This window comes from Pelodiscus sinensis, chromosome 9, assembly GCF_049634645.1.
Source record: "Pelodiscus sinensis isolate JC-2024 chromosome 9, ASM4963464v1, whole genome shotgun sequence".
Classification (NCBI taxonomy): domain Eukaryota; kingdom Metazoa; phylum Chordata; order Testudines; family Trionychidae; genus Pelodiscus; species Pelodiscus sinensis.
Window position 1 is genome coordinate 44,031,838 of NC_134719.1, and position 16,080 is coordinate 44,047,917.

General features: G+C 42.9%; 2 protein-coding genes across 14 annotated transcripts in view; both read right to left on the bottom strand.

Annotated features, from left to right (window-relative positions):
- The window catches only part of CLCC1 (chloride channel CLIC like 1), a 45,590-nt gene extending 34,485 nt beyond the window's left edge, over positions 1-11,105 (bottom strand). For 2 of the 10 annotated variants that reach the window (XM_075936671.1, XM_075936670.1), the window contains exons 1-6: positions 10,409-11,105; positions 8,741-8,873; positions 7,107-7,217; positions 4,768-4,878; positions 3,787-4,008; positions 115-255 (exon numbers count right to left, since the gene is read on the bottom strand). In XM_075936671.1, the coding sequence (XP_075792786.1) occupies positions 115-255; positions 3,787-4,008; positions 4,768-4,878; positions 7,107-7,217; positions 8,741-8,872 (717 nt within the window). In that variant the 5' untranslated portion in view covers position 8,873; positions 10,409-11,105. Of the gene's footprint in view, positions 1-114; positions 256-3,786; positions 4,009-4,767; positions 4,879-7,106; positions 7,218-8,740; positions 8,874-9,743; positions 9,951-9,973; positions 10,119-10,279; positions 10,345-10,408 lie in introns of those variants that run through there. The other 8 variants (XM_025189413.2, XM_025189415.2, XM_075936669.1 and 5 more) reach the window with 8 other exon arrangements.
- Positions 11,106-11,692: 587 nt separating this feature from the next.
- Positions 11,693-16,080, bottom strand: part of WDR47 (WD repeat domain 47) — a 57,693-nt gene continuing 53,305 nt past the window's right edge. For all 4 annotated transcript variants that reach the window (XM_006132626.4, XM_006132624.4, XM_006132625.4 and 1 more), the window contains exons 14-15: positions 14,945-15,163; positions 11,693-13,067 (exon numbers count right to left, since the gene is read on the bottom strand). In XM_006132626.4, coding sequence (XP_006132688.2) covers positions 12,925-13,067; positions 14,945-15,163 — 362 coding nt within the window. In that variant the 3' untranslated portion in view covers positions 11,693-12,924. The remainder of the gene's footprint in view (positions 13,068-14,944; positions 15,164-16,080) is intronic.

Below are 16,080 nucleotides of genomic sequence, written 5' to 3' on the forward strand. Positions count from 1 at the left end.
TGAAGTATTCACTCTGGCAATCAATAACATAACAAAAATAATCTCCAAACTCTACAGATTATCATAGCTTAAATGTTTATTCTTAAACCAAACCAGGATTTCTGATTAATTTACCTTGTATAAGTAGATCCAGTTCCATCCAAAACTGATGAGAAAACTGATGAATAAAATACGTTTTACTTGAGTAACCCAGCCAATATGTGTCCATAGCTCAGTAGCTACAATTACTGTAATGCACACCAAACACAAGAGTACCTGAAAAGGAATTAAGAAGGGAAAGTCATGAACCAGATTTGCAATTTTTCAAGCCTATTTCCAGTAGAAGAGAGTTACAAACTTCTCTCTTTTTCAGGTTCATTTACCTAACTAGTTTCAAAACTGAGCTTGATAAGTTTATGTTGGGGATGGCACAAGGGGATTGGCCTAGCCATTTCGCAATTGCTAGCAGCAAATATCTTTAACAGCTACTGGTGGGATGCTATATGGGGGAGGACTTTGAGGTACTACAGAGAATTCTTTCCCAGTTATCTGGCTGGTGGGTCTTGTCCAAATGCTCAGGGTATAACTTCAATACCAAATCATAATATTTGGGGTCAGGAAGGAATTTTCCCCCAGGTCACACTGGTAAAGACCTTAGGGAGTTTTTGCCTTACTCTGCAACTTGGGGCACAAGTCACTTTTGTGGGCTAGCATGAACAGCAGATTCTAGATTCTCTGTAACCTGAAGTCTTTAAATTATGATTGGAGGATTTCAGTAACCCAGCCAAAGGTTTTGATCTATTATAAGAATGGGTAGGTGAGATTTTATGGCCTGCAATATGCAGGAGATCAGATTAGATAACCGTGGTCTCTTTTGAGCGTTAAGGTCTATGTGTCTATGAGTTTAAAAAAGAAAAAAAAAAAAAAGTAGATAGGACTTTGAAAAGCCAGGCCTCTCAGGAAATATGAGCTTTCTGAGACCAATGTGGAATCTGCTAAAAAGAAACTGCTGGATCTGGATATTAAAAAATAATAATAAAAAAAAGGATAGAGAATAAGACAAAAAATACCTTATTCCCTCTATATCAAACCATAGTACGCCCACATCTTGAATACTGTGTACATATGTGGTTGCCATATCTCAAAAAATATATATACTGACATTGGAAAAGGTTCAGAAAAGGGCAACAAAAATGATTAGTGGTTTGGAACAGGTCCCATATGAAGAGATTAAAGAGACTTGGACTTTTCAGCTTAGAAAAGAGGAGACTAATGGGGGATATGACAGAGGTCTATAAAATCATGACTGATGTGGAAAAAGTGAATAAGGAAAAGCTATTTACTTATTCCCACAATATAACAATAGGGGTCACCAAATGAAATTAATTGGCATCAGGTTTAAAACAAACAAAAGGAAATTTTTCATCACTCAGCACACAATCAACCTGTGGAACTCCTTGCTGGAGGAACCGGTGAAGGCTAGAACTTTAATAGGGTTCAAAAAAGAGCTAGATAGATTGATGGAGGTTAGCTCCATCAATAGCTATTACCCAGGATGGATAGAAATGGTGTCCCTATCCTCTGGAGGTGGGTGACGGGAGAGATCACGTGAGAATTACCTGTTGTGATCCCTCCCTCTGGGACATCTGGTATTGGCCACTGTCGGTAGACAGGATACTGGGCTAGATGGACCTTTGGTCTGATCCAGTATGGTCATTCTTATGCTCTTCTGATGCTACAATGGATTTATATTGTAAAGGGAATTTATATTGTAAGGGGCTACACGATTAACTGATAAGTGTCTCTTCAGTTAAAAGAACCTGAGAGCTGTCATGCAAGCATGCTGGCTCAGTTTAGACTCATGCTAGGTCCAGCACCTACCCTGCTGCAGGTGCTAGGCCTGGCGCAAGCCGGGATTGAGCTAGTGTGCTTGTGCGCCGGCTCTCAAACTCTTTAAATGCAGAGCTGCAGTGGGGGTAAGTGCCAGACCTGGCCTGTATCAGGACTGAGCTAGCGTGCTTGTGCGCTGGCTCCAAATGTGACAATGTGGAGGGGCATGAGATTGCATGTAGACGATAGCGTTAACTGATTAGTGAATGCTTATCAGTTATTTAACCAGCTACACGATTACATCCCTATTCTGCACTGTGAGGAAATTATTTTCAATTACATTTTCAGCGTGACAGTTGTTAAAAAGGCAAAGTACAAGAATCAACAAAATCAGTGGTAGAGCAGGAAGATGTTGGATGCTTTCATAAAGAGAGAATCGCATCTGGGGCATGCCAGTGAGGCAAAACTATTCTGTCAGCAGCTTAAGCAGAAAAAGAAAGCAGAAGCAAGACTCCTCTACATGACCTTGCAAGAAGGGGGAGGAAGAGAAGGGGAGGAGACATATAACAGGAAAAGACCATTGAATAGAGGTAAAAGGTATTGCTAAAGGCATGATGAATTGGATAAAAGAATAATTAACCATCCAATAGATCAGTGGTCCCCAACCTTTTCAGGTTGGCGGGCGCCAGGGGGCGTAGCCGTTCGCCCGCCGGGCGCCAGGGGGCGGGGACACTTGCCCGCCCGGGGGTGGCCCCCCCCATAGCCACGCGCCCGGGGCCGGGCCCCCGGCAAGCGCCGCGCACCCGGGGCCGGCGCCCCCCCCCGTAAGCGCCGCGCGCCCGGCGCCCCCCCCCCCATTAGCGCCGCGCGCCCGGGGCCGGCGCCCCCCCCCCCCCCGTAAGTGCCGCGGGGCCGGGGCCAAGGCCGGAGGTGGCAAGGGCATGCGCGGCGCCCCCGGGGGCGGGGCCAAGGTCGGCGCCGGAGGTGGCAAGGGCATGCGCGGCGCCCCCGGGGGCGGGGCCAAGGTCGGCGCCGGCAAGGGCATGCGCGGCGCCCCCGGGGGCGGGGCCAAGGCCGGAGCCGGCAAGGGCACGCGCGGCGCCCCCGGGGGCGGGGCCAAGGCCGGAGCCGGCAAGGGCACGCGCGGCGCCCCCGGGGGCGGGGCCAGCCATGCGCCCGGGGCTGGCACCTGCCAGCCCAGATTGCTCCGCGGGTGCATGTAAAGAGCCCGGCGGGCGCCATGGCGCCTGCGGGCACCGGGTTGGGGACCACGGCAATTGATTCAAAATAAAAATTCATCTAATACAGAGGCATATTTTGACTTGTAAAGAAATTTCAATTTATGACTTATGAATTCACCACAGACCTTCAGTGGAATTACACCAGTATTCATAACTAACTCAAAACCTACATTTTAAAACTGCAGATATAATTACATCTAAAGACACAGAGCTATCAAAAGTTGTAACATTTAAAACTAATCTCGCTCTTTTCTCACCATAAGCAAGCACATTATACAAATCAACCCCGAAAGTAACATCCACAGAGTCCAAATTACAGCCCTCAGGATGTTTCTGAAACCCTGTAACTTAAGATCCAATATCTGGACCTGGAGACAGATCTGGAATTCTAGGACTAGGAAAGATGCAGAACTCAATGGGCCAGTCTAGGCACAGATCCAAAAGGTGAAGAGAAATAACTGTGAGGCCAAGTGATTGTTTCAAACAGGAAAAAAAAATAAGAAAAAGAGAGGAGGAAAATCAAATTTAAAAATCCCTGATCTGGACAGGCAGGTCATCTTCACCTGCTGGGATGAAAAGAGTCAGCAATGCTCAGCTAGCACTTCATGAGGGAAAGAGCATAATACGTTTATCTCCATCTACTGGCAGAAAGCACAGATAGAATACTTAGTGACAGGACTGGCTCATTAAAGAACATTGGAAAGTACAATAGTACAGAGAATTCCTACTCTCTTACCATGAACACATTGTATGGATCAATTCCAAAAGCGTCTTCAAACTTCCATTTCCACACTTCATAATCATGATGTTTAAAATTAATCAGAATATCACTAACTGCATCATCCAAAGCTCCTGGTTTCCAGTCCCCTTCACTGAGAAATCTGTTGATCTCCAAAAGAGCCTGACTTGTAAGGATGATCTCAGCATCATAATGCCCATTGCCAATGTTTTCATCAGGCTAAAGGAAAGCAAAACAACCATTACAACAGTCTAGGTGCGATAGCAAATCAGAAAGACAAATAAAAGCATTAGGAATAGCTGAATTTTCTTTAAATCTGCAGTATTATTTATCCACTGAAAAAGACCCATATTGCCACGTGGAGTCCACTGGGGATTCTTGTAGATTTCAAAGCCGGCTCTTGCCACTGGGACTCTTGTACACATCAGAGCTGGCACATCAGGTGCTTCCGCTTTGAAATGTGCAGAAGCCCCCAGGCTCTTGTGCATTTCAAAGAGGAAATGCCCTCATGGAGCTGGGAGTCAGCGGGACTTCACATACAGCCTGGGGCCAGCGGGGAGTTCCAATTTTGAAATGCACAAGAGCCACCTCTGGGGCTCTTGTACATTTCAAAGGGAGAATGCGCAAGTTCCTATTGACTAGTCGAGTAGTCAATGGAAATTCCATTGACTACTCGACTAGTAAATTAATCATTATTTAACATCCTTAGTTAGAATCCCTCTGATGATGTGGACAAACTGAGGCACAAGAGGGGTAGCATAGCAGGTGAATTATTTTACTGTATGTATTTTAATCAATTTATCAAAATTTAAGCTGTAAAAATGTCTTTTCACTAATTCCCTTCTCTTATTTCTCTTAGTTGGAATAACTGGAATACAGTACTTAAATTACTATGCTATGTTGATTTGTAATCATAAAGAAATGTGTAAAGTAGCAGCTAAAATTCTACCCTGTTTTCATCAACATATGAATACTCACAAGGCCAAGTCTTTCAGCTTCAAGTAAAATCTTATTCAAGTATCTCCTAAAAACATGAATGCTGCGACTTTCACTTAACATAGTCTTCTCTTTCTTCTCACACTCTTCAATCTGGAGCAAGAAAACAAATTCCAAGTTACAAACTTTCACTGATGACAAATTAATTTATGCAAGGGATTAATAGTGTTTCTAGTGAATGAAACAAGTTCCTACAGCCTAGCACAAGCTTGTTGCTGCTAATATGTCTCAGAAAATCACAGTAATATATATACTTAAGAACAACATTTTTCCAACTTTTTTCCATGGCACTTGTTTCTAAGTCGTAAAAGTTGTGGACTTTTAACCTTCTGATGATGATGTGGTCTGAATCCTAACCTCAATATAAACATTGGACTAGAAAAACCTCAAGATTTGTTCATCCCTCAATATTCTGAAATTTATATCATAAGATGATTTATATCAGTTCAGTTATAAAAAGATTAGTTATACAGAGTGTGCGTGCGCACGCGTGCGTGCATGAGGTTTTTGCTGCATCTAAAAGGACACAGTACAGAACTCTCACCCTGGGGTGAAATGGGTAAGGGAAGTGTCCACATAGCTGAGGTGGCTTTTAGCCATGTTTGCAATACCTAATCCCGGGCTACTTTGGGCGATTGAGAAGATCCCTACATAATTTAGACAGACCTGCAAACTAACGTAAGTTACAGCAGTCTTCTGGGTCTGTCCTAAAGCTGCAACGCTGCCTAGAATCTCTGCAGGCTATGTCTTGTGGCCCTGTCTCTGACAAACTGCCTATTAGCACTCCTCTCATTTTTTATATTACACAAACAATGAAAGAAGTAGATCAATTTTCCCTGTTTATCTAGTTTAGTCTTTTAGGGTACGTCTAGACTACATGCCTCTGGCGACAGAGGCATGTAGATTAGACTACCCGGCATAGGAAAATGAAGCGGCGATTTAAATAATCGCCGCTTCATTTAAATTTACATGGCTGCCGCGCTGAGCCGATCAGCTGTTTGTCGGCTCAGCGCGGTAGTCTGGACGCGTGGGGGTCGACATCAAAGGCATACGTCGACCACCCAGATATGCCTCATCCCAGGAGGCATACCTGGGTGGTCGACAAATGCCTTTGATGTCGACCCCCGCGTGTCCAGACTACCGCGCTGAGCCGACAAACAGCTGATCGGCTCAGCGCGGCAGCCATGTAAATTTAAATGAAGCGGCAATTATTTAAATCGCCGCTTCATTTTCCTATGCCAGGTAATCTAATCTACATGCCTCTTGCCGCCCGAGGCATGTAGTCTAAACGTACCCTTAGTTTCCAAAGACTAAAACAAAGTATTTCAAACTTTAATTGCGAGCACTGAAGGGAAAGACTTTATTCCCTTAGATTTAATAGAAATATGTACATGAAATTTTAAACTTTAATAGGAAAATAGATTTTCCTATTAGGATTATCGAAGTGTGTATGCATTATGAATTTCATTTTTAAACAGGCAATCATGCCAAAAACATACATTCTGGGTGTTCTCTTCTAGGGATGTTAGATGACATTTTAGTAATCATATAGCTGCAAAAAAGATTTATGAGTTACATGGTTACTAAAATACTCCCAGGGGTGGGGCTCATGGCCCCACTCCCAGGGAGCCCCCTGCCATACCACGCTGCTTTCTCTGTATCATGGGCAGTAGCACAGAGTGGCAGGAGGAGCTGGTTTAAGCTTCCACTTGCTGCCCCGCACTACTGCCTCTGATACAGAGACAGCAGCCCCTGTCCATTGGTGGCCTGAGCTCTGCGTGAACTGAGGTTGCTTCGGCATCCCACGCAGCAGTCTCTGTCCGCGGCAGGCCCGAGCACCCTGAGAACAGAGTTTGTGTCAGTACTCCCTCTGCAGGAGGCAGCAAAGAGGGGGAAAGGGGGAGCTCCCACAGGAAACAGCACACACAGGGAGCTGACTTCCCACAGGTACTGAGGCAGCAAGGGGTGAGGTATGTGTAATCAGTCTGATTAACCAATAAAACCAGGTTTATCAGTTAATCGTTTAAACACTCCCATTACTTTCCTGTTAGTACCTTTCTAAAATAAGCCAAAATGTGACAGTATATGACTATCTACAGACTTAACAGATTAATCAAATTAAAAGGCTGAAATATCAAGAAAATATATTGAATGACTATACTCAGCAGCAGTTACATCCACAACTGATCCTCAAGTAATCCACCTGTTCTAAACCAACATTTCTGATTATTTAAAAAAAAAAATGTAAATAACATAAAAAAATAGAAAGTACTTTAGACTTTTTGATAGCTTTCTGAATGAATATAAAATGATAAGATAACCTTCTGAATGAAGAATTCTAATTTCCTATGGCACTCCGATAATGCTGTAGTGCTTCCCAAGTCTGCAACAGTATCCGCTACCTTCTTATTATCAGAGTCGTCATGATTTACCTGTAGTTACAGTGAAGAAAATGTATTTTTATTATAGCCCTTAGCAAGATGTTGGTTAAAGAAGGCTAATATTTAATCAATCAGGTCATTTTATACATTGCAAGAAAATATAAAAGGAAAAGAAATGTAACTGAAGAGCTGAAACCTGAATTTTAAGCCCACGGAGTCTTCCTAAAAATCACCTCTCAGAAGTGCAGCAGAGAGCTGCTGGAAAAAAAAAACCCAGCAAATGGAGGGGGTTTCAAACTAAACATTTGAGGTCACAGAATAAGCCTCTGATGTTTTCTGGCTCCCACTGAATTCAACAACAAAACTTCCTCTGACTTTAATACATGTAAGAGCTTAGATTCTCCAATGCTTAACACACTTAACCAATAAAAGCATATTTCATAAAAGCAATTTCAATTTAAAAATTTAAAGGCAGAATGGAAAATGTCCCCAATGTATACTTGGAACTATTAATATCCTTGATTACATAAATACCAATATTAGCTTATTAACAGCAGTCTGTGTAAATATTTTCCAGAGTATTCTGATTACATTATACACTTCATAACGTGAAAGTTCCCCCAACATAATTTTTCATGCCCAAAGAAATCTCTTAAATCCCAGTTTGAAATAGTCACACAAGTTATTGCTATTTAGTGTAAATCCTATTTCCTTGTTTGGAAGTAGACTGGCCCCTCCACAGAAAAAAAATGGAGATCAGTAAAAGGAGAACTTTGCAGAGACTTTCTGAAATTATTTTAGATGAAGTAACAAAGATGACAGACAAAACAGGCTGTTTGTTCCCACCACAATCCAGAGACCCCACTCCTCCCTGGCTCAATCCAACTCTTCTGTTTCTTCCTCTTAACTCCATTCCAATGGAGCATCTGCCTCAGACCAAATTAAAAAAAAATTACCTAAGCCGGTTGGCCCATTTCTAAGAATGAGGCTAGGGAAAATGTTTGTATTAAACCTGTTAAATCCTGGTATCCTATTCCTTCAGATGCTCTAGTGACTCCATACTCTGGAGCAGAAATTTGAAATTTGTTTGGAAGGTGTACTTTGTGTCTGGAACGTGCCTTTTGCTGTCTCTGTGAAAATCCACCCCAATTTGACTAAATTATGAGACTTGGGGGAAAAAAAAAAAAAAATCACAGTTAGCACATGCTCAGCAGAGACTTGTTTAACTCTTGCAGCTAATCCCTACAAAGATTCCGCTCTCAGTAGTCATGCTCCAGACACATTTGCAAGCTGGGCAGTGGGCTCTAGCACTGAAAGTACAGATTCTGTGGGAAAAAACCCTGCATGTGTTCATAATCATAAATGTATACTCACAATAGGAATGTTAATGATTAACTGGTGGGGGCTGGAGCCCCAACCTCTGTGTTTAAAATAAGTCAATTAAAGTTAATTACCTGGTGAATTAATTAAATGGGATTTTATATCCCTAACTCCTAAGAGTGTAGAATTAATCTTGTTCTTTTGACATAAGAATGTATGAGTAATATGGAGAGAAAGTGACTTTTTTTTTTAACCTTAGCAGGTCTTCTCATTGTTCCTGAAGCTGCATCATAATTGAGCATATCTGTGGGGTCAATCCATTCATCACCTTGAACTTCACCACTTCCTATGATGACAGCTGCATACAGTACCAAGGGAACCAGCATCCTGAGTACAACAAAATCCACACATTTAATTAAAACTGCAAACTGAGGTTAGAAGTTGAACAAATTTATGACATATCAACCTTTTCACAAAGCTGTGCATAAACTGGTTTCCTATAAAACAGAATAATTTTTCAGGATGTCTAAATGGTTAAGCCAAAAGAAAATTTATGAATAATTTATACTGTGAATACACAGACTAGCATATGTAAGAGTCCAAACTTGAGAGAGAAAGCAAAGGGTGTTCAAAAAAAAAATCAATACATTTTTCTTCACTTACAAATACAAAACTCCCTTTGATTTCAATAGGAGCAGGATTTAGACCATTATGAGTAAATGAACAATATGGATGAGTCACAATAACTGACAATGGACTAAGATTCTACTGAAGTCCACCCCAAAATACCGAGTTAGAGATTTCCTCACTTGTTAGAACATGAATTCATCTCTATCAATAAGTTTTAGGTGATCATTCTCCCACTGAAGAAATCTTGTTTTCAACAAGTGTAGTGCTATGAATAAGGCTCTACAGCCTGCAAGACTGAATCCCAATTTTGCCTAGTTGTGTCCCTTAATTATGTGGCATTCGCTTAATCCCCATGTTCCTTCAATGCTTCTGACTGGGGGACAGGAAACTTATATTTTCATTTTGCCAGCTACATGTATTTAATAAGATTTTTGGTTTTGAAGTGAAGTGGTCATTCTAGTGAATGAAAAAAAAATCTAACTTATCTGACTTGTCTGCTTTTCAAATATTTCTAGAAATTTGACAACATAATTGCACCTTGTACAATAACATACTGTAAATTTTGCACTAAATACACATAAAAATAACAAGCTAGATAATCTACATGGCCTATAGAACAAAACCTACCTAAGAAAGCACTCCAAATATTAAATAGATTTAAGACAATAGACTGAGATTCACTGTCAGGTCTGTATTTACTGAACAATAGCACAACACAGCTCTGCAAGCGAGTCCATGGACTGGAACAATTTGCTGAAGTAAAGTAAATTCTGTTAGCACAGCAAACAATCCAGTATTAACAGATTGAAATATGACCCGTCACACTGAACAAACATTTGCAAGTTTCATAGCTACACCTCCGGGACAACGATCCGCGCTCGGGTTCCCTTTCCCAACGCTAACCACGACGGATGCAAAGTGGGAAGTGAAGTGTAAGGGCGGGGTTTGTATTAAATATGGAGGCGCGTCTGTGTAACGCAACGGGACAGCGAGGGCTCAGCCTCAGCCGCGCCAGTCTCCCGACACTAGCCAGCGGTAAGGCGGGACACCTGTGCCTGCTGGTCAGCAACGACCGAGCACAGCAACCGCCAACATCTGGGGGGCCCCGCGACCCTCTGGCGCCCGCCACAAACCGCGCCGCGTTATGCAGCCGCCTCGCTAACCTGGCGGGTTCATTCCTGCCCCGCGGCGCATCACCCCACGCCGGGCCCCGCCCCCGAGCCCCACAACCCTCGCGAGACAGCATCAGCAAGGACCCCTACGAGGGAGCTACCCTCCCCCAATGCCCACACCTGCTCCGCGCGCCAGGCCTAGCTCCCGCTCTGCACCCTCCGCCAGCGACTGACACCGAGCGGCTCGGCCTCTAGCAGGCGGGCCCCCAATCCATGCGCTCGGCGCTCCTCACCCTCCGAGCCAGAATGACGGCGGCGACGGAAACCAAACTATGTATAGCCCCAGGAGCCGTCAGTTGCAAGCGCTGGGGCGGGACGCGTCTCTCGCAAGCCTGGCCTGGAAGTGCCGTTGCCTCTGCTGCAGTGGCAGAAGGGCGGTGCGGTGCAGCTGCTGACAGCGGGCTGGGGCCGGACTCATTTCACACGGGCCCCGCCCAAGCTCCGCGTTTCTAGCACTCGCAGGTGGATTTAAAAATCAGCAAATCGCGCCCGGCCCGCATCGCCCACCCACGGCTCTACGTGTGGCGAGGTAGTGTGAGAAGCGCGCAGCCTCTCCCCTGTCAAGCTCCAGACGTTGTGTCGGTGCGGGGCTAACGCGGATCGCGCAGCACGGAAGGAGTGACTCGTTGGAACGCGAACGAAGAATGGAAGAGAATCACATTTTGAATGAGATGTAGCAGTTTCCCTGCAACGGAATTTAACGTGACTGTTACAATAGTGCGTGACTGCACGCAGATGCTAAACAGCTATACATAGGGAAACAAGGCAGAGCAACTCAAACATCTTGGCTGCGTCTAGATTGGCATGATTTTCCGGAAAAGTTTTCCGTTAAAAGCATTTTTGGAACAGAGCGTCAAGATTTGCATGGACGCGTTTCCGCAAAGGCACTTTTTGCGGAAAAATGTCCGTGCCAAGCTAGACGCGCTTTTCCGCAAACAAGCCCCGATCGCCATTTTCGCGATTGGGGCTTTTTTGCGGAAAACAAATCTGAGCTGTCTACACTGGCCCTTTTGCACAAAAGCTTTGCGCAAAAGGGACTTTTGCCTGAATGGGAGCAGAATAGTATTTCCGCAAAAAGCACTGATTTTTTACAGTAGGGAGTCAGTGCTTTTTGTGGAAATTCAAGCAGACAGTGTAGACAGCTGGCAAGTTTTTTCCAGAAAAGCGGCTGATTTTCTGGAAAAACTGGCCAGTCTAGACACAGCCCTTCAGAATTGGGGGTCTATCTGTAGAACAAGAACAAGCTTCTATAAGTAATCTGTATAATACAGTAGCTCTGCTAAATCAGCAATTAAAGAGGATATGGAAGGTATAAAGTCTTCATCTTTTAATAACATGAATATCTGGAGCTGAAACATGGAGATTTATAAAAGTAATACAAAAAAGAGACCAGACTAAGAGTATGTGAAATAAGTAGTAGTTGTGCTTTCAGGTGTCAGAGGTCTTTATTGAGATTATAGTGGAGATACACTTCCATAATAATCTTTTCACTTTTATACAGTTAGTTAAAAAATGCTTTATAGAGTGAACCGATAATTTAGTCATTATTAGAACCAAATAACTGCATTTCAAATAAATAAATAACCTAATATTTAAGGTTTTAATTTAAAAGGAACTGTACAATATGAAAATATAACATACTTAAACATAGAATCTAAAGTTTCATAGAAATAAAACCTTAAATCTGCATTACATAAACAGTGCAAGAAATAAAAATCCAAATATGCTTCTAGACTGGGAAACTAAATTAATTTATCATGCAGACAGCATTTTAAGCCATGCTGTTGTCTATAAGTGTTGATGGTGCCATTTTAATTTGAGAGAACTGCTGGCCATTTAGCTTATTGTGATCATTGCTGCCAATCCATTCACTTTTCTACAGTACTTTATAAACAGAGGTATTCTGTTGCATTCAAAATGAAATATTACATGGTTTCTAGAGAAAACCCAACATTTTACTTTTTGTTTTCAATGTCTAAGCCTGTTGAAAACATTATGATGTAAAAACAGCAACATTTCCCCAGTTTAGATGAAAAGCAAAACACGCTATATCCTGGACTATAAACGAGAAGCGGTTACAGCCTAGTCACCTTTAATTTTTACAATTATATGTACTAAAAAAAACACAATGCTGAAAGTGTGGAAGGAGGAACAAAAGTCTGACCTCTGGTTGACAAGTGATGCATCCAATAGAAGTGTAAAACAGCAGAAGTACATTTTTATCTTCTACATTTATGTGGACCTAGTTACTGACTTGATTAAAGTGTAATTCAGTTTAAGTTTCTATATAAAATTGTCATTGAGGCAAAGACCAAGGAATGCAATTAATACTAATCTGTAAACACATCATTAATCTTACTTTGAGTGCACATTGACAACATAAGAGCTCTTCCAACAGACTTTGGCAACAAGACTACAATATGTCACAGCAGCAAGAGTTCACATGGAAGACTGAAAGCACTGCAAAGTAATACTAACACACCAAGACCACCTAGCAATCAGAAAACCTGTGACAAGTGCCTTGGTAAGACACGCTCCTGGTCAGATGCTGCTCTTTGAATCTCTAAATTATTTTTACAGTCCAGTAGTCTTTTTGTCTCTGTGCTTTGTCTGCATACTTTGCCTTTAGCTGAACTCTAACCATTGTAGGTCCAAAGTGTTACAGTTCTGTCTGCAGAAGATGACAGGAAGGATAGATCTTGCGTATGCCACCTACACTGAATCACTTTGTCCTTATGTTCCCCTACCACCATAATAGGAAGTTGCTTAGTAAGGTCTCCTAAGAGAGAAGAATAAAAATAATTACTTCTTTAATTAACACAATTTTCTTGAATAAACTCTACATATCTATTTCTTTTGCTGAAGAAGTTACTGATAAAGAATCCTTTCATTCACATTAAAAGGGGAAAAGTCTAGTTTGAATGTGAAAGAGACTCATGGGCCTTTCCATTCTATAATCAACAGAACTGAATGCTATAAATAATTATTTAACATTTAGAAATGTAGGGATGTGAAAGTTTAACCTTATAAATGGTTAGTCGATAAACCTGTCTTTACTGGTTAACATTCATGTTACACACAGGCTCCCGGTACATGCGGGGAACCAGCTTAAAAGCCAGCTTCCTACACACACACCAGCTCCTGGGAAGTTAACTGCCACCCCCCTCATGTAACCACTGAAATTTTCAGGCGTTACATGGTTACCTAATGACATGCATTTTAACATCCTCATTATAATTTAGCCATGCGTAAGGCCAAGCAGGTTGGAGCTCTTTTGTGGTGGATACAGCTGTTTACAACACAGCTATATCATAAACTAAAGTTTAAATACAAATGAATGGACCATAAAAATCAGGTTGATAGGAGGACTTATTCAGTTTCTTCCTTTTGACTATTCCCTTAAAAAAAAAATAAAGGAGGTAAATCAAGTAGGAATTTTGCTTTGTGGATCTGAGTTCTTTGTGCACCACCTCAATGAAGAGGCCTATTCATTAACAGCTTTGGTTTTTTGCTGCAATTATATTCCTTAATCATATTTAGATGCCAGACTACAGTTTTGACTGCAATAAGAGCAATTTTTTGTTAGCAGATAAGAACCGTGCTGGTACAGGCAGTCCCCGACTTACGCGGATCCGACTTATGTCGGATCCGCACTTACGAACGGGGCTTTCTCGCCCCGGAGGTCGGGGCGAGAAAGCCCCGTTTGTAAGTTGCTCCGGTGCCCCTGGTCTGCTGGAGACCGTCCCCAGCAGACCACAGGCACCCAGACTGAAGCGGCAGCAGCGGCGGTTCCCCGCGCCTCTGAGGCTTTGCTCTGGCAAAGCCTCAGAGGAGCAGGACCCCCCCCGCGGCTGCGGCTTCAGTCCGGGAGCCTGTGGTCTGCTGGGGACCGTCCCCAGCAGACCACAGGTACCCAGACTGAAGCGGCAGCCGCGGCGGGGTCCCTCGCCTCTGAGGCTTTGCCAGAGCAAAGCCTCAGAGGCACGGCACCCCGCTGCCGCTGCGGCTCTGCTCCCCGTGTCCCTGGTCTGCTGGGGGGGGGGGGGGGGGGGCGCAGCTAGTGTGCTCCCCCCCCCTCCAGCAGACCAGGCTTTTGTTTTGGACTCTGGGGCAGAGCAGCTGGGGCGCTGCCGATTGGTCCTGCAGCGCCCGCTCTGGGCACTACTGGACCAACCCGGCAGCACCCCAGCTGCTCTGCCCCAGGCGTCCCCAAGTCAGCTTCTGCTGAAACTGACCAGCGCTGACTACAGGAAGCCCCAGGCAGAGTTGCTCTGCCCCGGGCTTCCTGGAATCAGCTGCTGATCAGTTTCAGCAGCAGCTGACTTGGGGACGCCTGGGGTTCTTAAGTTGATTCTGTATGTAAGTCAGAACTGGCGGTTAGTTTCAGCAGTGTCTGAATCTGGACGCCAGTTCCGACTTACATACAGATTCAACTTAAGAACAAACCTACAGTCCCTATCTTGTATGTAACCCGGGGACTGCCTGTATGTGCATTTTAAAGTTTTTTACATTTCACTTCATAGCCTTAACAGATTTCAGATTTCTGCATTTTCAGAAATGAATTTCTTTTGATCCAAATTTTTAAAACCTTGGATATTAACAAAACACACTTCACTGCTCGATTTTGCTTAATGCACTTCACATCACATGATTTACCTTGCAAGTCCGTCACCTTTATTTTCATATCATAAGATCCTGTGAGCAAGTAGTGAGCTCCAGGAGAAAAGCGAACAGAACGAACATCACTGGAATGAGGATGATAGCTCTGTACCATTCGTCCTCCTCGAATATCATACAACATGCAACTGGAGTCCTCTTGCCCTGTAGCTAGGAGACGGCCACTAGGATCAACAGCTACGGATGCCACAGCGCTACCTGTAAGAAAATGCTGTCTATAAACTAATAAAACTTAGATATCTATGTTCTACATTCTTTTTAACACCTAAAGGTTTTTAAGATGTTTATAGAACTGACAATATTAAAACGGTAAAAAACATATCTAGCCAAGTTAAATGTACTTTCAGCTAATTTGCTCTACATTAAATGACAAATCTTATAGTGCACTAATTTTATAATTTGTAACTTGTAGCATAGGTTGATTGGATTTCTTATGGTGGAGTGGTAGCAAAGTCACAGTTAAAGCTGCATCGTCTGAAAAAAGATGAGGACTATCTGCTTAATGTTTTACTACAGAAAAAAGGACTATCCAAGAGTGACAGCTTTCAATTTTCTGCATAGTTAGTCAAGTATGTATATTCTGCTATGGATTCTAACTACTTTCTGAATGGTATCCTTCCTGCCTTATCCATCCACTGACTTTGATCTTTATCTACTCAAGTTTAGCACCCTTTCTCCTGATACATTATGCATAGAGGTAGGGGGGTGGAAGACAGAACATCTCCCCCCCCCCTTCCTTTCTCCTATTTATTTCAAGTTTCCTTATCCTCTAATCATAACTCCGGTCTTCTGAGGAAGTGGGCTGTGCCCACGAAAGCTCATGATACCATCTACATGTTTTGTTAGTCTATAAAGTGCTACCAGACCATTTGCTTGCTGGTTTTTTAATATGAGGATAGTAACTACCTAGCAAGGATATGTCGTTTACAGAACAATAGATTTGCCAAATTCCAACATTTAATTCTAAGGTTGACATTTTTAATAGTTTAATATTCCTTACAGCCATCATGTTTACATTTGTTATCAATTTAAAAAAATTACTGATACAAAAATGGCACTCTTTGTAATGCAGTTTATCGACCTAAATGTTGATTTGGGGGGGGGGGGGGTATGAT